Source organism: Ammodytes marinus (assembly GCF_949987685.1).
Source record: "Ammodytes marinus genome assembly, chromosome: 13".
Taxonomy (NCBI): domain Eukaryota; kingdom Metazoa; phylum Chordata; class Actinopteri; order Uranoscopiformes; family Ammodytidae; genus Ammodytes; species Ammodytes marinus.
Window position 1 is genome coordinate 8,816,466 of NC_137217.1, and position 27,019 is coordinate 8,843,484.

At 42.7% G+C, this 27,019-nt stretch overlaps 1 protein-coding gene across 1 annotated transcript; it reads left to right on the forward strand.

The window, feature by feature from the left end:
* emc2 (ER membrane protein complex subunit 2) lies at window positions 1–27,019 on the forward strand. Its single transcript, XM_080039001.1, has 11 exons — window positions 1–43; window positions 754–867; window positions 4,422–4,486; window positions 5,813–5,898; window positions 7,633–7,690; window positions 12,298–12,383; window positions 12,687–12,746; window positions 16,608–16,689; window positions 16,954–17,064; window positions 18,862–18,966; window positions 26,342–27,019. The coding sequence occupies exons 1-11, from the start codon at window positions 4–6 to the stop codon at window positions 26,426–26,428; spliced, it is 894 nt and encodes a 297-aa protein (XP_079895127.1). The 5' UTR covers window positions 1–3; the 3' UTR covers window positions 26,429–27,019.

Genomic DNA, 27,019 nt, shown 5'->3' on the forward strand with positions numbered 1-27,019 from the left:
AAGATGGCGTCGGTATCAGAAATGTACGATGTGGGTTGGGAAGGTAAGACAACACATAAAATATATTCTCCCCAAGTGTCAAGGAGATGTTTTCTGACATTTGAGCCATTCTGAGTTTCCCTAGGATTTTTACTCGTGAGAGTGCATGCGGGAGAGTTGCTGCTATCCCGGACTGAGCATACGAGTGAACATGTCTGCGTGTTAGCTAATGCTAATTAGCATGGTTAGCCAACATATCGGCTTTATCCATACTCTACATCCATAGCTGCTGAGTAACTGCAGTGCCATCTGTCACATTAGCTGTTGACGCTGCTGTTGTAGCCTTTAGTGTAACGCAGTAGAGGATGTCTGTATGGTTTCAGCTTGACGTGTGTATGCATGTTAGCCATTCGTAGCTACGGCTAACGTTAGCTGTGACGTTAGCTACATCATAATAGATTTCGGCTTCAGAAAAACGCACAGATAATAATGCAAAATGAATTAGTGTCATTTTGTGCACCTCCGGGTGTTTTGATAGCAAACGCACAACCGTAGTGGTTCCTATTTCTCTGACAAAACAATAATTTGACATGCATGTATTGTCGCTTTTAGTGGTGTCTGAAAAGCCCCCCGGTTAATTGATACACATCATACACACCTTCCCAGATGATCATTTAAAAACTTTACCGCACATGATAGTGGACCGGGCTTGATACCTAAAGTTTAAAACGGCTGTTGACCCATACTACAGCTGTTCAACAACTGTTTCCACAGAGATGAGAGACAAGCTGCGCAAATGGAGAGAAGACAACTGCAGAAACAGTGAGCAAATTGTGGAGGTTGGCGAGGAGCTCATCTGTGATCACTCATCCAAACTGGGAGATGACAGTAAGTGTCTCAGTTCTTATCAATCGATACATTGTTCCTCATCATTCATTTATGATTTTTCCTTAGCAAGCTTACACACAGGAGAGTTGGTTTGAGGTGCATTCAATTTGCAGATGGATAAGTTCAAATAAGTTTAAACAAAGTTGAGAATGACCCCTCATACACCAGTGAAAATCAAATCCAAACAGGAGATGGTTAACACACCAAAGCAGAGACATTGTGGCCTCTGTGGCTAACTTAACTTTAGCAGTGTAAACACACTATTGTTTTGGTAATAACACAATGGTCAGCTTGTCCCAATTTCCTTTTTGGCAGCTCTCACATCACATTATAGAAGTGAGAGATGAGCGCAGCCCGCAGGTCCGTCCGAGACCGTGTGAAAACATTTCTTGGGAATGAGGATCTTCCGCTTTGTAGTCTCGAAAAACCACTGAATGTTCCTGCGTAAAAACAGTCCGAATAATGCTATTGACCGTGGGTTCATCTGCACAACTGTGTGAGGGATGATTGATCTAAGTGGGTGATTTTCTGCTAGCTGGATTTTTTTTTTCTCCTGCTCTCACTCCTCTCTTTTGTGGTATATATATTTTTTTCTTTTGGATACGTTTCTGAACAGGATCTTAGGTTTCCTGTGATGTGGAAAGCACAGATAGACACACAGTCATGGCTGAAAGGCACATTTCAGAAATACATGATCGCCTACATTTAACAGACATTTAAGTAAATTTGAGGCGAAAGGTTAAACACTTGATCTTGGAAAAACTTGGAAAGGCATGAAGGGGAAGCTGTTAAAATGAATTTAGAATTGTCATATCTCTTTTTTTGGTGACCTAGACGATGACAAGGCATCAAGTAGATTATCCGTTTGGTCATAAATAAAGAACTCTATCTAGTATTGGAAAAAGCAGGACATCATTTGAAAGGATGACTCTACCCCTGTCAGAAGGGAACAGGTAACAAGACAGCAATTATAATGGTGTAAAAGCTGCAATAGTCTGTTATAGGTTTGGGCGCTATCCAATTTGATACCTTTTTAAAAAAAAATGTTCTTAATATTTATCCCTTTTTGAAGAGGCTGTCACGGGGCGCATAGCGAATATGAGCACATCTGAATAGCTTTCGTCCTTTCATTTACTGAAGTCCTGTCATCACTTTCATAGCATATTCAAAACCGGCTTTGATGCTGCTGCTCGACACGGACACACACTCTAAAGGCATTTATTATTAACGTGCACACATTTTGCACAGCAGATTTTTTTCATGACGGTAATAAAATGAATACCGTTGCTATTATTAAATACCCACCCCGTATTACCACCCAACCCTAGTCTGTTGCCAAGTAATGCACGGATTTCTTAATATTATCTTTTTGATGCAGTAGTGAGTTTTACCTTCAACGAGCGTCACAAAGGCCACGGTTGCCTTCATAGCAGTACCGTCCTGTTGCATTACCCCGTTAAACTCCCTTTTCCCAGTCATTATGATTCATACGGTCCCCAGAAGAGGCGGATAAACACTTAGCATGCCACGGTTTTATTGAAACCAGCTCTTAAATTGGCTGTGAAATGGGATGGCAATTATCAAAACACGAGTTGGAATCATTAAAGTCAAGAAAAACTAGAGGCATTTGTTTGTTTTGGCCAAGCCTGCCAGCTTTTGGGTGGAGTCTGGTTTTATTATTCTTTTCAATTAACAGGGGCTGTTCATTTGGCTGAACCCGTCCAGTTTCCTTGTCAAAGCTGTCTATTTAACATGTTGTATTAATTCTATTAACTAGCTTCTGTAGCCAGGTTATTAGTCAGTGTGTTCTAATGTTCCACACGACTGAATGAAACAACATTTCTCTTTCTTTTATAGCTAACCACCAAGTCAAACATTTTAAATAATAGGAATTAGGAAAGGAATAATTGGTTTTGCCTCTTTTAATGAAGGTGCTCAACATGCCTTTCTCTACAAGTTGAAAACATGAAACAACGCTGCAACTTTCAGATTAGCTTGAGTATGGTTTTGTGTATCTAAAGCATGTGTTGACAATATTAAACCATAAGATGGCCAACTACAGCCTCTCTGCAACATGGTGTACAAATCACCATCACTTTATTATGTCAAAGCAGAGATAAGCTAAAGTCCAATTATTTAAACAAGTATGACTATTGTGTTTGAGGATTCTGGGTATCTAAAAGGACCTTGCAAAATGTACTGCAGTATCAACACCCATTACTAATTATATTGGTAGTGTCAGGATCTTTACTGCCTTTTTATGTAAACATATCGCTAATGCTTTAACACCATTCCCTGGCCAGTTAGTTTTATGTTGTGTTTATGTTGAAACTGATTCCTACATGTTCTCTATTTTTAGTGAAAACAGACACACTATGTTGTTAACCCACCCAACCACATTTAGCTATTGAAACTTGTGGCGTGTGAACTACACTTCCTGTTAACAGTCACACACTACCCAGAGTGAGGGATGAAAAACAGCATGGCATGTACAGAAATGTTAACTCAGCAGCTACTTAGGTTTCACAGAATAATCGACAATGTTTCTAACAACGTTGACATTTTTCTCTTACTAAAAATAAGCGTTTCTGTCATTTAACTGCCCATCCTGAGACTATTGTTTTTTCCTCGAGTACCTTCACCGCTTCACGTTTTCCGTGTCTCAATTAGTGCAACGTGTGAAAAAGACCTCTCATAATGAGGAAAATAAATTATGGCTGTAGGGTTATTTTCAGATGGTCCAACTGGTTTGTCACCATTGACAACATACAGTACAACAATATATATATATAGAAGAGTACAACATAAAATAACAACGTAAAACAAGCATGGTCACAGAGGGAGTGCAACGGTCCTCTACAGAATTAGTATAATGATAATAAAATCAAATCATAAAAGATTAAAAAGAGAATGATACCATACTATAAAGGAGTGTGAATAGGAAATATGCAAAGTGAACTGTTACCCTTGCCAGTGCACCATATTGCCACAGTATAAATATAAATACAGCAGCATTTAATCAGCAGTCCTCCTTTTATAAAAAGCTAGCTGCTACTGAACAAAGGACCTCCTAAATCTTTCTGTGGAACTTCTGGGTAGGAGCCATTCACTTCTGCCACCTCTAACAAAAATAACATTACTGTAACAGTAAAGCCTAACACAAGGGCGTTTACTTGAAATGTTCCTCCAACTATGCTTAGTATTATTATTGTTGTAGATTGTCCCAAGTTTTAAATGAATTTATGCTTGTTTTAAATGAATTTATGCTTTTAAAAAAGCAACATTATCTTCATTGTATTCCGTTCAGAAAACAGTACATTTCAATGTAACCATTGACTAATAAAGGAACTTTAACTTAAATGTAGCATCAATTATTAAACAAAATGAGAAAGTTGGTTGAACAAAGCATTTAACTGTTAGATGATGTGCAGCTATTAGGGACACACTCTTGTTTGGGATGTGGAGTATTTAGTTAAATATATATTTTTTCATGTTACACGAGGCAGTGGGATGGAAAGGGCGTTAACACTGTGCTCTTTGTGTCTTCTGCCCAGTATGGATTATTTATGAGCAGGTGATGATCGCAGCGCTGGACTGCAGTCGGGATGACTTGGCTCTGGTAAGTTTTTTACCGCTCTTCCTCACACACACACACACACACACACACACACACACACACGAGACTCTTCAAAAGCCAATCGTTTGCTCTCTCTCAGACATTCCTACTGTGCTGCACAGCCCCCCCCCTGCCAAACGCTAGAAAATCTGATTTTTTATTTGGCCAAATGGTATTACTGTGTCTGTACTTTGGAAAAACAATTTGCTGAGAGTTGGAATTAGAGGGTGCAGCAAATGAGCGGAGGAGCATGCTTCAAGTGTTAGCTGAACTTGGCCATGATCATTTGTGGGGGTTCAACGGCTTTTTCCCCTCTGGATTTATTTGCCCTCCTTAAGCCTTAATGTGATGCTGTGAAGCTGCTAGACCTCGTGCTGAAATATTCACAGTTCTGAAACGGCCCAGTCTGCCGGGGATTTAAAAAAATGAAAAATAAAAAAGACGAGAGATCATGGTAATTTAAATGGTTCATCTCCGATCAAAATGGATAAAAGGACTTGGCAAAACTAATGGCTCTTTGGGTACAGAAAGGCAGAAATCAGTCATTGGAATGATCCTTTTCATCATGCTTCCAGACTTAAAGAAAAACTAGAACCAGACTTCAGCTGATGGACTGAGCAAACGATTCAGATCCTACTACCGCAGACCTTCTCATGTCAATCATATTAATGTCGATTGTGATTTTAACCATTCCTTACCTCCTTCACTACTGTGCGATCAAACGAATGGAAGCTCAGTGCAGAATTTATCCTCCCTCCCCTTTTTATAGTGTGGTTTCCTTAATGGTTAACGAATGCGTCGTTTCCACTGAGCAGTATTGTTCGGTTTGGTATGGTACAGTAACCCTAGATCTAGCTTGTGTTTCCACTACCCACAATACCCTTACTTGGTAGGCCGGATGGCTATAGCAAGTTGAACGGCTCTAGCCCTTATAAAAAGTATATTCTCTGGCCTCTGCAGCTACGTAACTCTTTAGCTCCACCCTTTTGGGAAAGCTTGGTACCCCAATAAAAGAACGGTTTGCTTATTTTGGTTCCTTCCCAACTTCTGACAGTGGACACGGAAATAATTTTGTACCTTACCGAACTGTACCGCTAAGTGGAAACGAGCCTTAACAGTGGTCACACAGCAGATTTTCACATCTAAGAGATTCTGGTTTTATATCGGTGCAGTAAGTTTGTTTAGCTGAAACATCTGCTAAATTATCCATTTTTCAAGACAGGTGGTTTGTGTCTGTAGAGAGGTATGTGTGAGAGAGCAAGAGTGTAACACAAAGTTTAGTTACCGCCAACTATAATTGCTTTCTCCCCTCTGCCCACATCCTTGCAGACCTGTCTACAGGAACTGAGGAAGCAGTTTCCAGATAGCCACAGAGTGAAGCGATTAACGGGCATGAGGCTGGAAGCTTTGGAAAGGTAAGCACTCGGGTACCGAAAGCTCCAGAAACATAGGATGCATAAAAGAAAAGGAAAAAAAACTATTCTTCGCTGTTATTTGGGAAGCTTGGGGGCGAGAAACCGTTAGCAGATCCTAAGTGGTTCTATGGTCTGGGGTGTGTGTGTGTAAGTACAGTGTGTGTGTGTGTGTGGGGTAGGTTGTGTTTATGTTGGATCACCCAGCATTCCTTTGGAGAGGAGGGGAATGGAGAGAGAAACGGTTCAGCGCTGGATAGTCCTGTGGCCCTCAGAGCCCGAGTTAGGGATTCCCGGGAAGGAAGTGGTCGGATCCCACTGTTATTCTGGGGGTCCCTCAATTTACTCTGGTTTCTGTTCCTCCATTGTTTCCTTATTTTGTTACTCCTCATCTCTCTCTCTCTGTATTTTTCTCTCTTTGCCATCACTATTTTAATGCTTTTCCGTGGTTCACGGACCAAAACAGGCTTTGGCCCTGTAAATAAATATTGACATGTCACCACAATCTCAACTTTGTTATCCCCCCCACCTCCCTCAGTGTTGTATTTTTAAATCTGCACTTTATAAAAAGTAAGCAGAATGGAGTTAAAAAAAAAACTGGGGAGTATTTTAGTGGTCTGTATTGAATCAGGGTAATTCGATCTGTTTACTAGCTCGCACACATTCACCATTTCTGGTTTATCGGTTATGTCAAGAGTTTATGTGATAATTGAGAGCGATCGCTTCGGCACTGTCAGATTAAATAAACGGCACACAGGGATCTAATTGGCAGCAGACAGAGCTACACTCGAATGACACAGCTTCAAACAAGGCCCTTCCCCTCTACACACACACACACACACACACGCACACACACGTTTCCTAAATAAATAAAGCAAATCAAAGTGGCTCGCGAGTACTCGCCTGGTGCCATCTGAAATCTCCCGAAGTGTGGCTGAGTAATAAAGTGAATGTGAGGGAAGCGGCTGCGCTGGAAGTGGGGCTTCTCATGCGCTAATGGGAACCAGAATCGCTCCTGTCCGTCGTCCCGGCTGTGGGCGGGAGCAGCTTCTGATCACTGATCCCCGCCTTTTGGCTGCTAAAAACGTCAGCGTTGCAGATTGCCCCTAATAGAAAAAAACGTCTAAAATCATCGCTCAGCGCCTGATTTGACATGACAAGTGAGGTGCACATGCCTCCATATTTCCCAGATTTTCTTTACCGTATGATTTGATATTTACTGCTCATTCATTTCCCATTTTTAAGTAGAATCAGGTGGGGCCCAGTTCAGCAGTTTGTGGGGGCGGCGGCGCTGTGTTGGATATTGTTTCTTATCAGGTTCATATGTGTATTTTGTGGTATTATGCATGGGGGCCAAGAGACACAAAAAAAGCAGCAACTTAATTTTGTTTATAGGTAAATGAAACTGGATACAATAAAATGAAGAAAAAAATCAAAACAGTGTGCGAGGTTTGTATTGATTTCCTGACTCATTTTATGATTTAAGCCTCTCACTGTGTAGGCTGTTTGACCAGCAATTTAAATGATGTGTTTATTTCTCTCTTTAGATCACCCCTGATTTCTGCACAGCCTCACTGTAATCATAGAAACCTGCCACATTGTATACAGAAACTTGATTACCTTGAACTGTGCTTGATTTCCCCCACCACCACTAACCAATTGTACCCGACTGGGGACTGGTATTGGCATAAAACAACCAAATTTGTATCTTTTTTTTTCTCTCTCTCTGTTTTAAAGGTACGACGAGGCGAGCAAGCACTATGATGCCATTCTCCTAGACGACCCAACCAATACGGTGAGAATCTGGGAAAGACTGGGGAAAATCCCTCAGCTTAGCGTCCTTCACTTTATGCTCTCAACTTTTTGGAAGGCTTTGAATCTGCAGTGGCTCTTTTTGGCGCAGTTTGACTTTGCGAATTTTAACCCTTAACCACAGTGCTGATCAGCCTATCACCCACACAACTCAAATGTTTTTAAGGCAGGGGACTCGGGAGTGGGAGTGGGGGGTTGTGATTCATGGTCTGAGTCAGTGGCAGACATGTTCTGAGGAAGTACAGCGTAAATAAAGGTTTGGCTCTTTTGAAGAAGGTGATTCAATGAACCTTTTAAGACCCTCAGCCCAGAGTAAACGAGGCTGAGCTCCTGTCCTACCTTCTCCATTGCCGTGTACCGGCTTCAGCTCTGATTTTTTTTCAGGGCTGTGTCCAGACGAACCCTAAAGAACCTTTGCTTCACTGCAGCTCTCTCCTCGCTATCTCCTCTACTCATTTCACCATTCATCTGTGTGAAAAGACTTGCAGAAGCACATCTAGCCAGTGTTCTGCCAATCCCACACCACCACCAACCCAAAACATCATGTACCTGCTGTTAATTGATTCCATAAGCACATGTGGCCGTGCAAGAAAAATAAATCTTTTTAAAGGGTTTTCAAGAGAAACCTTATTTATTTTGGCTGTACTGCTCGCTCCTCACCCCAAACATGTTCAACAACTTCTCTGTGCCACGCTAACATGTGGATCGCTTTAGTTTAGATGTATTAAACATTGTATTCCAGTGCTACAGTTGCAGTATTTGTGCTTTGGATGCCATGTGAAAATTCTTTACATAGTTTATTTTGCTTTAAACGAACAGGGGAAAAAGGAATCCATAACTCGCTCTGATACACCCCACCCTGTTAGTGGAAAAGCCTCCTCATCTTTATCTAGCCACAGCTCCTGCTTTCCATGTCTCACTCCACCTTCAATTTGTTAAGACCATCTCTTTTTTTATTGTATGCTTTAGTTGCTTTTGGAAATTTGCAAGTCAGGTTGGCAGGTCAGCCTTTAAAACAAGAGAGAGCGCTGCTTTCATAGGCAGCTCCCCTCAGTTATATTTCCTTTTCGTTGTCACGACATTTATTTTTGTAAAGCAAATGACAGGCTCAATTTACCATTCAAATGTGCATTTTATTATTTTCAGTAGTGTCCAGTAAGTTTGGATGCTATCAAAAAATCCTATCCAAGAATCCTGATGCTGCCTAAAAATCCAAATCCCGCAGAACAGACGACTGAAGGATTGCCAAGTGACTGAATTATAATTCTGCAGTCAAGTCTCATGGCTCATGCATCTCTGACGACCCAAATAACTATCAAAAACATTTGTGCGATAGTCTACTTTCCTAATGTATGCAGAAGGGGCTCGATCCGTGCCATGTCTGACAAGGAAATAACAACTGGGATGGTTTCGTAGAAGATGTTGTCCCAGTCGCGCCGTCCAATTTAAGATTGAAGTTAAAGCCACAAATAAGTTATTTTCTTGTAACTCTGTGATTTTTTTTTTTTAATATACAAACTGGTTGTCGCTCCAGCAAAATTTATGTTCAAGTAATTGGCATAAGCTGCAACAAATTGCTTTGCATTTATCCACATGCTTGGGACAATGGGATTGTGTCAATTCAGTGAATCCCAGGGCACCTCCCCGACAAGGCGCAGAGCCTCTAGGGGATTCCAGGGACATCCTCGGAAAGGGAATGGTCTGTTTCCTGGTCTCTGCCCGCTGGATACTGCCACCCTACCGAGCGCACGCTGTCAGTCAAACCTGGGGCCGGGAATGGAACAAAACGGACAAATAGGCCCTCTGTCCATGGGATTCTAACCTTAAACCTTTTTCCCACAATCCTTTTCCCTAATGACATGGGTGTAGTAGTGGTGGAGGGTGGAGCAATAATATGATGACATGGCTCAGGTCACCTGTCTTTGAGCGAGGGCTATCTCCTCCTATGCTCGTTTGTCCTACATGCTTTTGAAGAGGGGGGGGGGGGGGAGATGAGCCTGAGAAATGGCGGAAAATTGGCGACCACAAGGAAGACTTGCAAGGCATCCCAGCATGCGAGGCAGAGATTGGAAACTGAGCTGTTGTAATTACAGGCTGTGGAATAGATGTGGTACCCATTAACCAAAATTGTTGAATCAACAAAAATTGCTCAAGGGTTTTTTTTTTTTTTTTTTTGCCATGGCGGTGTCCAAAAGAAAATGTTTCAAACTCCTAGCCCTTCCATTGCATTGCTATGTTCCAATACCTACAGCAATAAGCTGGCAAAATGATTTCCTGTGCATAAATGCATTTTTTTTCCCACCATTTCTTTTTAACATGTCGTCTTCTGAGTCATTTAGATTGTACAGTGCATGCCCACAACATTTTCACACAAGGCAACACCAATGTATTATTTTCAAGTAATGTTCACTTGGGGATTGCGTTAAAATTGAATTCCAGCTCAATCATTTCACCCTAATTGTTCAATATAAAAAGCTAGTATTTCCTAAATAAGCCACAGAGGTCACTAAGGCAGCTCCTGAGGTTGCCCCACAATCATATGCAATTACAGATTCATTGTCTAACAAAAATTGTATAGGTGTGTGGGTTAAGTGATGTGAAATTTAAAGCCCCAATTAACTACTATTTTTCTTACCAATAAATATGATGCATATAAAAATAAAGAGTTTGACTTAGAGATAACATTTTGTTTTGCACCTGATCATAATTGGAAAAAAAAATCTGAATTTTAAAACATTAACGGTTCTACTTGTCTTTTGCGCTTTCTTTTCCCTTTTTTCCTCTTTCCAGTTTGAGTATATTCGGTTCGCTAGGTTTGTCGCCCCTGTCGTGATGTTTCTTATTATAAAGGGAGGTTGCGGTAGGTCGTACTAGCAAAGAGCAAGTGGTGAGGTAAATAATCCAGTCCTCACTCTGAAGGTCTGCCCCGAGTGCTAATTAAAAAAGAATCACGCAAACGGGGGGGATCAGACCCACTGCCAGGGTTTTTCGGATCATTAGGAAGAGAAAGGAGGAGAGACAGAGGAGTGGTTTGGATTTGCTTTCGCGTTTAATAAAGTGCTGTGTGACTCTCGGGGCTACCAACTTCCATATGTTCCTTTGAGTCCCAAAGAGCTTCCTTATCTGGGAGCCAGCGAGAATAAAAAAAAGCATAGAGGTGGGTGTGTTGATGGCGGGAAAGCACAAGTGCAAAAATCCATATTTTACACCAATGTAGGGTTTGTTTAAAAATGTTGTCGGGATGAAAGATCCCACATGCTTGTAATTTAGCCTGAAGTGAGTATACATTCCTGAATTTCACATAGTATCAAGTTCTGGTGAAACGCACTGGATGTGAAGTGGAAAAGTTTGTGAAAGTCATCAAAGTGAACAATGGGTTGACATTTCACTGCTCAATTTTGTCTCATAATTTCATAATGTATTTTAAATATATTTTTTCCAAGTTTGCATTTAATCCACACTCATGCTAAAAATACACACTTGTACAGATGTGGTTGCCAAAACCTTGTGTTCGGGAATAAGATACATTGCGGTGTAGGTAGAAATCCTCAGCATTGACGTCAGAATACTACTTTGTTTGATCAAGATGTTGTCCTGTATCCTGTATGCGTTTCCCCATCGGAGAGCCTAAAATATTGCCTGTCAGTTGAGGCTGCAGCGTCTCTGCAGGTCACTGTCCCAGCTTTGATGGATAAGTGGATTTCTTCTGATGGCAGTGTCAGAAGAGGCCCTGAAATTTACAGACCCTAGACATGACTCATACACAGCCCCTCAATGGCTTTGGTTATTAGTGCAGGAGGAGAGAGAGGAAGCCCCACTCAATCAAGTGCCAGTCCATAAATAAAATAGGCTGTGGCAGCGCAGGGCACTTCTAATGGAGCGGCAGCCTCCCGTTAAGGTTTTCACTTACTACCAAAAGAAGGAGGGAGGGAGGGAGGGTGGGAGTAAAACATTTGGAAAAGACGGAGCAGCGGCAGTAATACTTTTCTAATTCAGATTGATGAGAGTCTAATCCACCTTAAGGTCACTTCAACATCAAAAAACGAAGAGGAAAAGCAATTTTCAGCTGATGTAAGTCAGGGCTGGTGCAGCGCTCCATGCATGCAGTGTGTCGGCAGTGGAGACAGGCGTTGGGGTTTGGGGGAGTGTGCCATTTTCCCCACTTGGTTAGTAGGGGGATGACTCATGACTTTTATCTCCGCCACTGAGCTCACTCCTACTCCCAAACATTGACTCATAACGTGTGTGTCCATCTGCTGTTTGGACATGGCCACTAACCAGCTCCCAATTATGTCTCGATAGGGCTCGGTAGTTAACTTTAGTGTCAAAAGTGTCTGAGCTTTTATGTGCTTTTTATTTTTGGGGGCTGCTGTTTGTAAATGCACCAAAGAGCTGATTCATCTCATAATAGACGGTGATTCTTCCTCCAAGGAAAAAACTTTGGAGCGGGGATTGTAGTGCACTAAAAAAGACGCTAATGCACACACTTAAACTCACTACTCTTACACACTTACTCATCCACTCACCCCCCTTCATAGACAAACACTTGGGGAGCTGAGTCTCTAATCCTGTTTACTCTGTGCTCTGCAGGCAGCAAGGAAGCGCAAGATCTCCATACTGAAGGCCCAGGGGAAGAGCGCCGAAGCCGTACGGGAGCTCAATGAGTATCTGGAACAGTGAGTGTTGCTACAAGAGGGGGGTGGGGAGGGTCTGGCTACCCCCTCCCTATCCACCTCCCATGGCTTTCATTTTAATTAAAAACTTGAGTTTGCTTTCAGTGAAGCTGGCACAACCTGTGCATAAAATCCCAGCAATCTCTTTTTCTCCTACCTTTTGACTGTCGTTATTGCCGTTACAATAGGGGACACTTAGAATTTTATTTTACTTTGTTGAAATGCTTTCCCCATTGTTTAAATGACTCATGCCTTTTTTTTATTTACGGTATGTTACAGGAACACTTTCTCATTCTGTGTTTACAGGTTCGTCGGGGACCAGGAAGCTTGGCATGAGTTGTCAGAGCTCTACATCAATGAACACGAGTAAATATATTTTTTTGTTCACAATAACATATGGTAAAATCAGTTGGGCTAAACCGCAAGGAATATTTGCTTTTTATTTCCTCCTTGTGCACAGTTACAATATTGCAATTAAGGCTGAAAAGTTATTCACAATTGTGGGATTTTCAAAGTAGCATTAGAATGCTGTAATCATTCTTAGACTTTGAATCTATTCAGCAGCACCGCAACTTGTGACCGGAGGGCCATATTTTCTCCATTATGTACTTTTCTGTCTTCCTGTTAAATATGCAGCTTTGAACCAATGGCTCACATTCTTTGTGGTTATGCTGTGTGACCCACCTTTGTAATTGCAACCCATTAAGGCCAATAGACAAATTCAAGCAGGACATTTCCACCAGCTGTGCTGAGTAAACTGGAGCTTGATTTTACACAGGATAAAATGAGCTCTCTCTTTCATAACAAGTGTTCTGGGGCATTGATTTTTATACAACAACTTTAAAGAGCAGCAAGACGAGTAAAGGGAGGAATGGAAAATGTAGTAATAATGGCACCAGAAAAGGAGACGCAAAACTGTTTGTATTTTTGTATTGCAGGATATGTACTCAGCTAGTTGTCTGTTTAAAGTCCTCACACACTGCACTTAAAAAAAAATTGAGACAAAAATGAAACGTGTAGTTTTCCTTAATCAGTTAAAACAAATTGGCAAGGCATCATCACGTTGAACAACTGATGTAAATGTGAATTTGTTCATCATAGTGACAAGAAGATTTAAATAAATTAATAGGGTATCGGTCCAGATGTCCTGCAAAGCAAAGTGATTGATATGGGTGAATCTACTGTGTGTGTAATTTGATGACAGATGTTTAGCATCTAAAAGTGCCATGGAAATCAATAATCCTTTACCGGTCAGGCAGCCATATGTCCGGCGTGGATGTGTCAGTTTAACAGGGCTTCACATCAGACTGATGGCTTGATCTCCACAGGGCCGTTTGGATGGCCAACAATGGGGAGGCGGTGAGATGCCTAGCTCAGCCAGGGGTCTGAATGGAGCCCTGTCCATGTCTGTCAAATAAGAGTTGTTTAATAGGATTTTCAGTCTTAAGCTGCCTCTCCTACATATGAGAGCAGAAAGACTCCCCTGGCCTCCCACTGATATCTCAGTTGCCAAGGAGAATTCCAGACAGACACAAGAGCAGTGTAAGAAAAGAAAAAGAAAAAAAACAATATTGTTTGTGTCACCTTTTATCCCTCCTTAATTGTCTGGGGGCTCAGAAGTTAGTGAAGCAGTGTCTGTAGTTGAACTATAGTTTTGTGTGTGTGTGTGTGTTGGCATGCTGGCTATACGGTTGCTCTGGTACGAGGGCAGCGGCATCAGGAATGTGTAGCACAGCGAGAAGGCTACTTATTGGATATTTGGTGCTTTTGTCCGGGAGGCTTTATTGCTAGTAGTAGCCAGAGGAAATCCAGGGGTGAGCGGATTATCTCCCGGCTTATCCCAACACTTCCAATATCACACCATTCACTCCCACAGGCCCCTTATCTACAGGCGTGTCAATTTCTTTTCTTTTGTTTTCTTTATTTTGGGTTACAAACTCGCTGTTTCCCCTCCTCCTCCTCCGCCTCCTCCTCTTTCCGGATAGCCCGGGCATTATCGCTAGTCTTTTCCAACAGGGATGGAGCACTTGATGTGAAATTCCCAGGAGAAGGTGGTGGCACTATTCCCCCCCACCACACACACACACACACACACACACACACACACACACACACACACACACACACACACACACACACTGACGCACACACACACACACCAGAGTAAACACGGAGTGATGGAGAAACGAGGAAGAGAAATAAACTCTCCTCCCCTCACTGCACACAACACCCTGGGAGCTAAAAAATAAACAAAGCAGTGTGTGTCTCCGCACTACTGCCATTGTCAGGGTTGCAGCAGGGCATCAGTGTTAACACATTCAAAATGTAATAAATAGCCTCCGAGTTGATACTGTTAAAACAATCCTGCTTGGCCTGCAGTGTTTACTCAGGAGATTATTTTGTTTCGTATTGCGAGCATTACACCCAAGCCACCGTCGGAATCCGCTGTTGGCTCCCACTCTGACCCAGCTTAGGAGAACTGTTCAACAAAAATTGGACCGGTCATTCGGAATTACAGGATAAATAGCAATAATGTTTTCGAACGTACTTTGCGCAGTCTGAATCCATTTTTGTCCTTCTTATGCAGTCAGAATGTGGTATTGAAATGGGGAGGGGGGGAAAGCCACTACTGATGTTTTTTTACTAGCCTCCAAAAGAAACAAATACGATTCTTAGTCTCGCGCCACGATGGGTGACTACAACCTTTTTCTCGAGCCCTGTGGTAAAGAGCGATCTTAGGAGCTGTTATAGAGAGAGAGAGAGAGAGAGAGAGAGTTGCTCCGTGATGGAGGGGGTTAAGATGGTTTAGAGGGAAGAGCAGAAGAGGTAAGGGTCTGGCTTCGGTACAAGACTCTGGTTGATGGCTGATGGAGCGGGGCTCTGTTGCAGGCCACGGCCACTGCTTGAGCACATCTGAAAGTCTTTATGGAGAGGAAGTGGTAATTGTAAGCAGCCCCCCAAACCTTCCAAGCCCTCTGATCTCCCCTCCTCTACTCTCAACCCCTTCCCCCTGTTTATTTCTTTCTCTCCCTCTATCCCCACCTTCCTTTCCCCTCCTATGCCGTTAATCTTTCAGCTAGTTACCATGGCGCACTCTAAATAGACTGAGAGGTTCTTCATGTTGTGGCAGGCAACATTTGGATGGTTTGGGGTTCCCGCAAAAACGCTGCATCCCAGCGTTTTCCACCTCCTTTCTCACGAGTGGTTGAATCACGCCCTATCTATCCCAGTGTAGAGGCCATGTACAGAAAGCAGTGTTCTTTTTAACTGATACAGTTCACTCTGAACTATTAATATGCAATAGGAAGTCATTACATGATTATTAATTATTGATTATGGAGAAGGGACAGTGTTAAGTAAGTTCTTCTTACTACTCCTTTCAGGACATGGTTTATTTATCTATTCTGTTGGCTCGTTTACTGTTTCATTTATTTATGCACAAAAAAACCTAACTAATTGTATATTAGTATTATTCTTTTTTCGTTTTGTTTGAAATTAACAGGCCAAACAAAATGTAAATATGTGTACAGTATCTTGAAAAGCAAAATGAAATAATGATGTTGCTCAAAAGGTTTTTTTTTATTTTGCTAGGTCTGCCGCTACCTTGTGTCTGTGTGTGTTGGCTTCTGTTTTGTTAGGTGTGCAGACATTTTACGGCGTTGTGTGTCTGATGATATACTGTATCTTAGCTGGTCTTGGCCTGGGCCCGTGGAGGGGGAAACTGTGTATTAGAAGTGGAGTGGCAGCAGATTAGTGTGAGGTCAACAGCTCAGCAGTCTGCTTGCTGAGAAGTGATCTCATCTGAGTATAGACACAGTGTGCCAGCTCTTACTGTAGTTCTGACCTCAGGAAGGTAGTTAACTACGCATTAAAGGCTGAAAAAACACACAGACGGACAAGATTGATCTCACTCAGTGTCCCCAAAGGAGGCCGAATCGACACACTAGATAGAAATTTACCTTTGCCAGCTGTCTGGACTGCGTAACCTTTACTACAAGCCTGTAAATAAACCTGTGTCATGTGCTGGATATTGACGTATCCCTGAAACATAGGCTATAAGTCAATCACATGTAAACTGACCCGTACCCCCTGTGTAGTTTTGAATTTAAAATTTATACCTGCAAATTTATTGGGCATGGATGTTGTGCTTCACAGTTGAGCAAGCTAAAGGATGACACACACACAGCTGTATCAATCGCCTTACTGTTTTCCTTGTCATTTCCACAGCTATGGAAAAGCTGCGTTTTGTCTGGAGGAGCTGATGATGTCCAATCCTCACAATCACTTGTACTGTGAGCAGTACGCTGAGGTAGGTACCCGCCTGGACGTCCGTCATCAAGCATGGGGGCAAACTGTGGAATAAATGTTAGACCCTGTGTGAATGGTGCCTCTCTCTGTAGCGCAGAGAGACACACAGACACACACTTAACGTCATTGGGAATATGGGCTCATGAGAGAGAAGATGTGTTTATACGGGGTTGTCATGTACTGCTTATTCAGATGTCATGCTGTCATTGCTCGAGCTGCCCTTTAGCACAGCTTATTGGCCGTGTTTTAATGCCTCCTCGCACAGGTGAAGTACACGCAGGGGGGGCTGGAAAACCTGGAGCTGTCCAGAAAGTATTTTGCCCAGGCGCTGAGGCTGAACAACCGAAACATGAGGGCATTGTTTGGTCTGTACATGGTGAGTACTGCTTTGCATGAGGAGAAAGTGGGAGAGAAAAGAGAGAGAAAACAAAACCAGCAGAGCCCTTTTCTGTAACCCTGTGGTTCGTCAAGGTTTACGGCTGGCCACTGAGTGTGTCTCAAGCAAGACTGTAGTGTGTGTGTGTGTGTGTTTTTGGGGGAAGCATAGAAGGGGCTCTCAGACAGGTCAGCTCACTGCTGACTCAGACGGTGAACTCCAGCATCGGAAAAGTCCTACCCTCGGGAGCTCTTTATTTTAGTAATAATACCCCTTTGGTGAGACTTTTTTTATGTTTATGACTTGGATAAATAAAGTAGTCACGGAGTAGAAAAACGAGGGAGAAAACACAAGCGAGAGAACGCGCGCAGTACAACTGCTGCAAGCATTTTGTCACTGGCAAATTATCCGACCAGGTGCCAGTTTGATTGTAGTCTTGGCCCTTACAGCAACCTTTCATCTACATATTTGTTTAAACAGGATGTTGTCTGCTAGCGCCAATGCATCATATGTAAGTGAGACTTGACATAAAAACACAAACTGAGCGGTGCAGGGAATAAAAAATTGCAAGGGGAAGCTGGGTGTAACACAGAGAGCCCCAGTGTTTTCCTTCTGGTGCTGCACTGGAATCCTTCAGGTAGTCCAAACACCTCGTAGCACACGGCACTCATACCCTCTGAGGTGTAGAGTACAGGAGGAGCAGGCCAGGGTCAAACCAAGACATTGGCTCCTGTTAACTCTCACGCTGGTCTGGAGACAGAGCAGGCCCTGTTAGGCTTCTCCTGACAAGTCATCCGCCGACACTCTGGCCTTTTTAATGGATACCTCAGGTGGGAGCTTATTCGTCATCGGTCACTGATCCCGTCTTTTGAGAGTGTGTTTTGCAGATTGGCAGCTAAAGTCTCGCAGGTCCACATCTTGACAGGTGCAGAGAAGTTCAGTGAAAGGGCAGGAAACTTTCACCATCCCCATAGTGTCTGAGTCAGTCCGACAGAAAGACCTGGTAGCACTGACCACAGTCGGGATTGTGGGTTAGTTTAGTCACAACACTCGCGCGGGGATTCCCCCTCCATAACGGTGCACACACTGTTATTCAGGGGGAGAGAGCGCGCGCCAGTCTAGGGGTTGACATAATCTAAAATTAAGGTCTCTCTTGAGTAAAAAAGAAATAAAAGAAAAACGCTTACGAAAAAAGCCCAAGCCAAAACCATAGTGATAGAAAAAGCAGGGCCAGGTTGATTGGTGTGTAGTTAAAGTTTCAGCACACTGGCAGGGAGGGCTTTGAAGTGCACGCTGGGGTAAGCCCTCTGGGGTTTGAGCTGTGTGGAGATGATGGCAGGAACATGGGAAAGACATGGGATTTGTGGTTCGGAGTGGGGAGCTGTCGGGGCAGAAGGCAGAGACCGTGATTCACACAAGCGCTCCTCTGGCCGTCGCGCGCCCTGGAGACGCACACGGTGCTTTCATCGCCGTGAATCGATGGTGTTGGAGAAATTAGGCCCCCGTTAAGTGACAATTTACGTACGAAGCATTAAAACACTCACTTTTTCCTCCCCATAAATGATTTCTCATGTGTCATCGGGCCAAGGTCTGTTTTTTCTCTTCATTTTCTGCCACAATGACTAGTGGAGTGGTGGGATGGTAAGAGTGGTTGCACATTCATCTCAATTACGCTTTTTATTGCTGTTTCACCAAGTTTTGATCTAAGAACACCCCTTTTCCCCCTTGCTCTCTCTCTCTCTCTCTCTCTCTCTCTCTCCTTTTGCTGCTTCTTTCCGCTTTCTGTTTTTCTTCCAGTCGGCAAGTCACCTCGCTGCCAGTCCAAAAAGTAGTGCCAAGGTGAAAAAGGACAACATTAAGTATGCTGCTTGGGCTACCGCTCAAATAAATAGAGCCTATAAGGTGAGTTCATTGGGATTTTTTATTTTATTGTTTTAAATCTTGCCTCGCCTCCATATCTTTGTTGTCTCTGTCATTGTTTTGCCCCACAGCCCCCTTCATTCTTCATTCATCCACACACTGAAAACCACCAATCAGATTGTCTAATGACTCTCCTTTTGTGTTTTAGCTTTGATGGGGTGTTTGCATACTAGGGATGTAACAATATACCGCAAAACGGTCGTTCGCGATATGAAAAGTCCACGAATGTCAACCGTAAGTTTTTTCTTGTTATACCGCGTCACGGTATTGAGGCGAGCGTGCATGGTAAATGCGCTCCGTCATTGTGGAGAGTCTGGTAAGCAACGTTGTCATAAACGTAGCACTCAATCTAACACTGTATGGGTCACACCAACATTGGAAACCAAACAATAACACATTGACACAACATCTTATCACTGAAACATGACTTCTAACTTTAAACTGAACAGTCACGTCTCACGTGGGCCGTTGTTTACACTAGCGCGTGCAGCTTCACAACATTGAGTCACGTAGCAGCAAAGAGAGAGAAAGAGAAAAGGGAGAGATAGAGAAAAAGATAGACTAGCTTACCAGACTGAAGAGAAAGTTGCTCGCGAGTCAATTATATCATTATGAATCCAGGCGAACGTGAGGAAATGAGATTATAAAAAAAAAAAAAAAAAATAGAATAGAATAGAATCCACCGCCACCGCGCGTTAAATCCCCGGTAAAGTCGGCGAACTTCCGTGAAAGGCAGATGAAGGAAATAAGTCCAAAGATCCTTGATATATTCATATATTCATCACAACTTCACGTGAACTCAGCAGACAGTAGCTAACAGCATGTTGCGCAATACTATGGAATCCCTACTATGTCAAACTTAGGTGACACTACTTTGGTCAAATGAAGGTGACGTTGCGAAAGTGTGAGGAAGGGAGGGGGGAGAGGAGTGCACTGCAAAAACATTGATTTTGAGACTGCAATTTAAGTTAATAACAAATAAAAATCATAAATAAATATTTTACAGAGTTCATTGTGCTTGTCATAATGTAGGCCTAATAAGGTAAAAGCATGGCTTGCAAAAATAGAGTTGATAAGCAAATAAAACATAAATAAATGGGGAAATTATCACACTATTTAAATTATTTTTATTTTATACATACTTTTACAGTTACAGACAAGTGACTAAATTAAGTTTAGATTTAAAATTCCTATTTCAGTTTGAAAAATATAGGTGTAATGCTTCTTTAAAAACAGCAGTAGAGAAGCAGTGTCTTTGTTTTGGTGATAAGTTGTTTAAATCTCTCAGAAATCTCTTCTTCATATTAAGATATAAAAAATTTGAATTATTCTTGTGTTTATGTTTTATTTAAATCAGCGGTACAACATTTCATTTGAGGGGGTAGAAATGAATTCCGCGCTTAATATCGTATCGTGATATCGTGATATCAATCGCAATATCGTATCGTATCGTATCGTACCCAAAATTTCATATCGTTACATCCCTATTGCATACAATAGCCAGACATCCAGAAATCCCCTCATTTGCATTTGAAGGTGAAAATTATTCCCCGCCACCACCGAATGACCCACGAATGCCTGAAGGTTCCCTTTAACTCGCAGTGTCTTCAGTGCGTTTATTTTTAATGTTAAGGCCCCAACGTCTGCTAAGACTTTATTAAAAACCCTGGCTTCACAGATCGGTCTCTTGCGGAGCCACAAGCTGATTCTATTGTACAAAGACAGCAACCACCTGAGACTGTGGCAGAGATTGGGCAAGATCAGTGGTTCTCAATGAGAAGTTCCATTACCCTCAATCACCTTTGAACATGTCACCTAGCAAATTCACAGGCCTACTATACACGTTAATGTTATTTTATTGGTTTCATAACTAATATGAACTAAAACATAACTACATTTAAAACATTTAAACTGACAAATTTACATACCATCATCTGATTATCCACGGAACAAATTTGTGTCCGTTTTGAGGATTTGTGAAAAAAGACAAACTTTCTTTACTGTCTGAACTATTACCATACAGAGAGTGGGGGGGGGGGGGGGGGGAAACCAGATACATATAGCATGGAGGTGTATGTGTGTTCATGTGTCACCACATATTAGTATTTCCACATGCGGGGGGAAACGTGAGGAGCCGTTCAGATGGTATCACTAAATTGGTGTATGCCGTTGTCCTGGCAACCCAAGGATAAAAACATATTTAAAAGAAATCTTGTTTGCCATGCGGGGCCATATGCGTTGCTTATTTGGGCATCGCCAGTTAAACGTGTAATAAGCGGTTCCTCGCTCGGTGTGTGTGGGTCCTGTTGAAGTAGAGAGAGGGCTCCCCGCTGAGCCTCTAAAGACCGCGTCTCACCACACTCTTATAGGCCTTTCACACCGCCGCAAAATCGGAGCTAGTTCTGGGCTTGTTCGGAGTTAGAGCCAGTGTTTTGGTTTCACACCGCCAGAGAGCCTGCTCCGGGCCGTAAAAACCGGGGGAACTCATACCCCAGGACTGAGCAGGGTTTGATAAGAACTGCTTGCGCGAACGGTTGGGGGAGGGATTATCCTGACCAACCAGAGCAACTCAAACCTCATGCCCGCCATATTTAAAAACACCGCTACTACGAGACGTAAACATAACATAATTACCGAACGTAGCGATCAAATTGACCGGCGAGAATACGCTGTATGGGTCCTGTTTGCTTAAGAAAGCAAAGCGAGAGCCAACAAGTGTAAAAATAAGACGTATTCGCCGCTGTTGTTGTGCTTAAAGCTAGCGGTAGCTTTAGCGTTAGCCACAAGAGCAGCGGCGTCGGGTGACGTACACACACGTTTACAGTGACGTCATGACGTTGCTCTCTTGCCGGCTCCATGGCTGTCTCCGGTCGATGTGAAACCAACCGGTTCATAACTGGGATAAGGCTGTAACCAGTTTTGAACTGACCCCAACACCAGCCTGGAACTGACTCTTGGTTCATTTTGGTGTGAAAGGCCTATTATAGACACATTTCACATGTCAAATATGAGGTCTCTGTTTGGAAAAAGTGTGCATGTGAGTAGCGTCGCGGTGAGTGACTCTTCTCCTCTGGAGCTCCCATACAAGTGTCATGGAAGAGCCCCTTAAGCGTTTTACTTTTTCCTCTTAGGTCTGAGTGAATGTGGAGAGAGCTGTCATGAGCGGAGAGGTGCAGCCTGTTTTGCTTAGGCCAGCTACTCATATTGACGCAGATAGAGATCTCTTCTGTCAATATGAAAAAATGCAGAGGTGATTTGATCAACAAAATGAGTCAATCAAATGTCTGGATTGATGTCCACCACACTACTATGTCGCTTTGATCAGTGTGCTTGCTGACCTTACCCTGCCTCTCTGAAAGTCTTTGATCCCAGCAGGGGACAAGATGAATATCTCTAAACTGTTGACTGTTTATCATATATATCAGACACAAAAGAGAAAAAAAAAGAGAAAAATTAGAATGATATTTGGGGGTTACATTCAAATATCTGAAGAACATAAGTGAAGGGCCCGAGGCATCAGGCTTTGACAGGACGCCTGGAGTTGTATTGAAGAGCGAGGTGAAAGGCCTGGAAGTCGGAGAATGACGCTTGATTGAAGCAACAGCCCTCTTATTCCAGGCAAAGATCCTTTTACATTCCCTAAATTAACCCTTGTTCATGTCAAAATATATTTATATTTATTTTTTTATTATACTGTATTTTTTTTATTTATCTACGTATCTATTCATGTATTGAATTATATATAAAATGTTCAAACTGGTTATGAAGCCATCATTGGTAGTTGCCAGCCTGTATGTCAGTACATCAAACAGACCTATTATATCATTACTTTGGGACCTCATCTGAAACCTGTTACGGGGATTAGACGGTAGCATAACCAGTAGTGAGGCACATGTTTTTCTTGCTTAAATATTTTCTTTATTGCCAAGGAGGTGTGGTAGAGGGTTTGCCCACAGACAGCCGACACACATCTGTGTTTAGTGATGTTGGCTGCGATGAATCAAATAGATAGCTATTTCTTGCCCAATCTCTGCCTTACATGCGACTATACAGTACTGTAGATTCATACTGCTGGTGGCTTGATGGGCATGGATTTCAGTCGTCAGTTAACAGTTTGCAACGTTTATTTTAAAAGAAAGTTATTTTAAATCTGTGTCAGTGGTGCTGGTATGAGAATGACTATGATAGGCAGGCTTTGCTGTAGTGGCTCAGAGGAAAAATCAGTTGAGTTTTTTTCTGATGACAAACTACAACACAGCTTCAGTTTAAAAGGTCAAATGTGTTGCCCCCCCCCCCCCCCCCCCCCCCCCCCTTCGTTGACAATAATGAGACACCTCAGTCGGTCACACCTTTGTCCTCCAGGGAGCATGACATGAGCTTCACCCTGCCCCTCAGCTTCAGCCCAGGTCTGCAACCTTTTTGTATTTGTTTAAATTGCCTGGTAATAGTTAGGTTTTATTGGGATTTCAACTCTGTCACTACAGTACATGTGTGCAAGTCTGGCACCAGGCTCACGTGCGCTTGTAGATGTGTTTTCTTGTTTCCGTGTGAGACAAGTTAAATGACAAGGTTGCCCCCCCCCCCCCCCCTCCATCTCCAGTTAAATGACTTGTGAGATCTTTTTAAGAGGGAGCGGCGGTGTGGGGCCTCCGTCCCGCCAGGCAGCTGCAGGCTGCTGTGCTGCTTGTGCTTGCTGATTGATGGCCCCTTTAAAGCGTTGCTCGTGTCAGTCGTCCACTTTTATTAGGCTCCCGGTACCTGGTGATTGTCATACCTCAGTGAGAGAAAGAGGTGGGCAGGTGAGTGCAAGTGGGAGCGGGACGTCACCAAGAGGTCACCACTGACAGGGGCCCATTTAAAAAAAGTAGTAATTTGCTTGGTTGGGTTGGTTGACATGTACAAGAGTTGGAGATGTGTGTGTTGTAGGTGCAGGGGGGGCTTCAAAGCATCACTACATGGCCTGCCCCCCCCCCCCCCATGCCCTAACTATCAAAACAGATTCTCTGATTAGCTCTTCTGTCACGGACCACAGGCTCCCGCTACGTCACCACTCTTATTATCAGATGCTCTAAATAGAAGCGGAGCTGTCTGGACCGCTCCTACTGTTGTAGAACAGGGCAGGAGTTAATGTGGTGGTCTCACCTCAGGCTCAGGAGATAATTGACTACCGGGCCTGGGGTAATGGCGCATTAGGCAGCAAGGCAATGAAATGCACTGATCATTAGAGCTACCCCCACCAAAGACACAAACACACACTCTCACACACATGCACACACACACACACACACACACACACACACACACACACACACACACACACACACTCTCTCTCTCTCACTCTCTCTCTTACCCTAAATCTAGAAGAATGAGTCACACTTGGAAATTGTGTAGCCAATTGCACACCTTAGCCAACTGCCCCAAGTTAGAGTTTGGCAAAAGAGGAAGGAAAACACTTTTGCCATGGAAATAGAGTATAGGCTAGGTTTAGGCTACAGTTAATTCCTGTTTGTAGAAGCTTGAGCCGGGCCAAAGGTTGAATGAATAAAAGGCCTCATGGTGTCAAAAGCATTGCTATGTCAAACATAGGGTTGAATTTGTGTCTGTTATGTTATTCCACAAATTGTTAGAATTCAGAGGAGGAGTTGCCTGTATGGGCTTTTGGAAGGAAGCCAAAGCTGTCTTGGTGATGGCAAAAGACTTAAATCTCTTCAGCCAACTGCATGTGGTTCAAGCACTGAAATTATTATGTTTACAATGGGTGTGTGTTAGTGTCTGATCAAGTGTGCACACACTCTCAGGGGGCTCATCTCTCACCTTGGAGGACATGCAGAATGTGCCCTATTATCCAGAGTCAGCACTGAAACCGTATCCCCTGCCTGTGTTTGACTCTGGGAAATGGTGTTTTCATAGTGATTTAATTGAAAGCACCCTGTGATGCTGTTGCCTCCTGCTTTTCCTGTCTGGTCAGTGTTGTAGTTGTTCCTCACATATCTGCAATGCTATTTTACAGCAACAGATTATTTTTTAAGTTTTATTTTTTTTAGTTGATTCTGCAAATGAGATATTTGCTTTTTTTTAATATACCAAATATGTGCCAATCTACAGCAGCAAGTTGTATTCAGTGCTTATCAGCAAATGTTGGCATCCTTACACGCTAAACTAATATGGTGAACATCATAAACATTGCTTAACGTCAGCATGTCAGCAATGTAATTGTGGTGTTAGCTTTGAGATGCTAGCATGACTGGAGACTAGATTAGGCTCCGTTCCATTACCTATACTTCCCTGCTATTTAGTATGGTAGAAAATATGTAGGAAGTCCCATTTCATGTGGTCAAATGCAAAATTCCGAAAAATTCCTGGAGCCCCTACTACATCCGGTCGTAACTCCGCAAGTCACGTTACATCGACTGAGAATCAGTGTAACAATAACCAGCAATAATCGTGCGATTGAAATAAAAGCACGAGCCAAGGTCAAGCCGCTTTTCTCTGATGAAATGCATACATAAAAGTGTGTCCCAATTGTGTGTCTACAGCATGCAAACTACCTACTTTGTATGATCAGCTGTAGTATTTAGAATGGTATAATTAAAGAGTATGTCATTTGTAAAACATCGTCAGTCTTTTAGATTTATCCTAAATCATAGTTTGTAACTGGATTAAAAAACTACTATGGAAAGTGGGAACAATGAGTTCAATACTTGAATCGGACTGAGCTGCAGGGCACAACAAGTTTTATTGAATTATTTATTAAGATGTATGTCTATTAATAAGTATGTGTTAAGTGAGGTCTATCCTGACCCCTTAGTATAACCCTGCTCCCCTGCCTAAGGTGACGGAAGTTGCCTTTCTCGTCGTTAACTTTTTGAGGGGATGCCTTGTCTGTTGCGAGGTTTAATTGGGTAGAAAAAGTGTGTGCCTCCACGTGCACGCATGAGTAATCCTGGATGTGCTAGTGGATCATAATTTGCGGCACTTCCTGCGAAACCCCTTGGACACAGTGGAGAAATTAGAGCGCGAGTGTTATGTACTCCTGTACTAGAGGCCATGGAAGTGGACTAATCATGTGTACATCCTGTCTTGGAGCCCTCGCATACACACACACAAAACTAAAAATGGCACTTATACAACAGTTGAGAAACAAGTCTTTGATTAGAGGTATTATTTTACTTTGTTTGTACGATGTACCAATTCTATTTATTGACCACTGCTGTCTGTCTGTGATTAGATTTGCTTCTAGCATTGCGAACTGCAACAGGGATGTTGTTGCTGTTTGGCTCTCTATTGATTTTAGTTGGAGAGACCCACTGAATTGATGATGTTCTCTTGTGTTTCACCTTCCCTGTCTTCCATACAGCTGGCTGGCCGTGGGACCAAGGAGAACAAATGCTCCATGAAAGCAGTGGAAGAGATGCTGGAGTCTATGCAGATCACCATGTCCTAGATGCCCCTGGTCCACGCCTTCCTTCCATCCATACCTTGTGTGTTCACACACAGCCACGCGGAGCAACACGACGGCTCAAATAGAGTGACCAGAGCCTTGTCTTATTTTAACTAATGATTTATTTTCCTAACCCCTTCGAGTTTGGTTCTGAGATTGAATGAACTTGACATGGACAATGGGAGACATTTGTTTCCCTCCACGCAAATATTTCCCCATAACTAATTTCCAATTTTTTTTTAAACAAGTTACTGTATACGTAGCATTAACCCAGTTGTGATTTTCAGTCCAGCCTGGATTAAACTATCCCTCTCCCTCCCCGTGCTGTTTTTAAGCCTCACCTTGAACTGATATCACTAATTAGAACCTCCTTATCAGCTATAACTCTGAGACCGGGAAAGATAACAAGCTGTACAGTATATGCTATTTATGAAGACAATAAAAGATATCTGTCTGCACTGAGGTCCTTAACTGGTGCCGTACTATCTGTAAATGAAACATCTTTATCTAATAAAACTTGTTTTTTTTCCCTTTTGTTTAATAATGTAACAAAATATCTTAATAAAAGTGGGCTTGATTGCCTAGTTGAAAAAA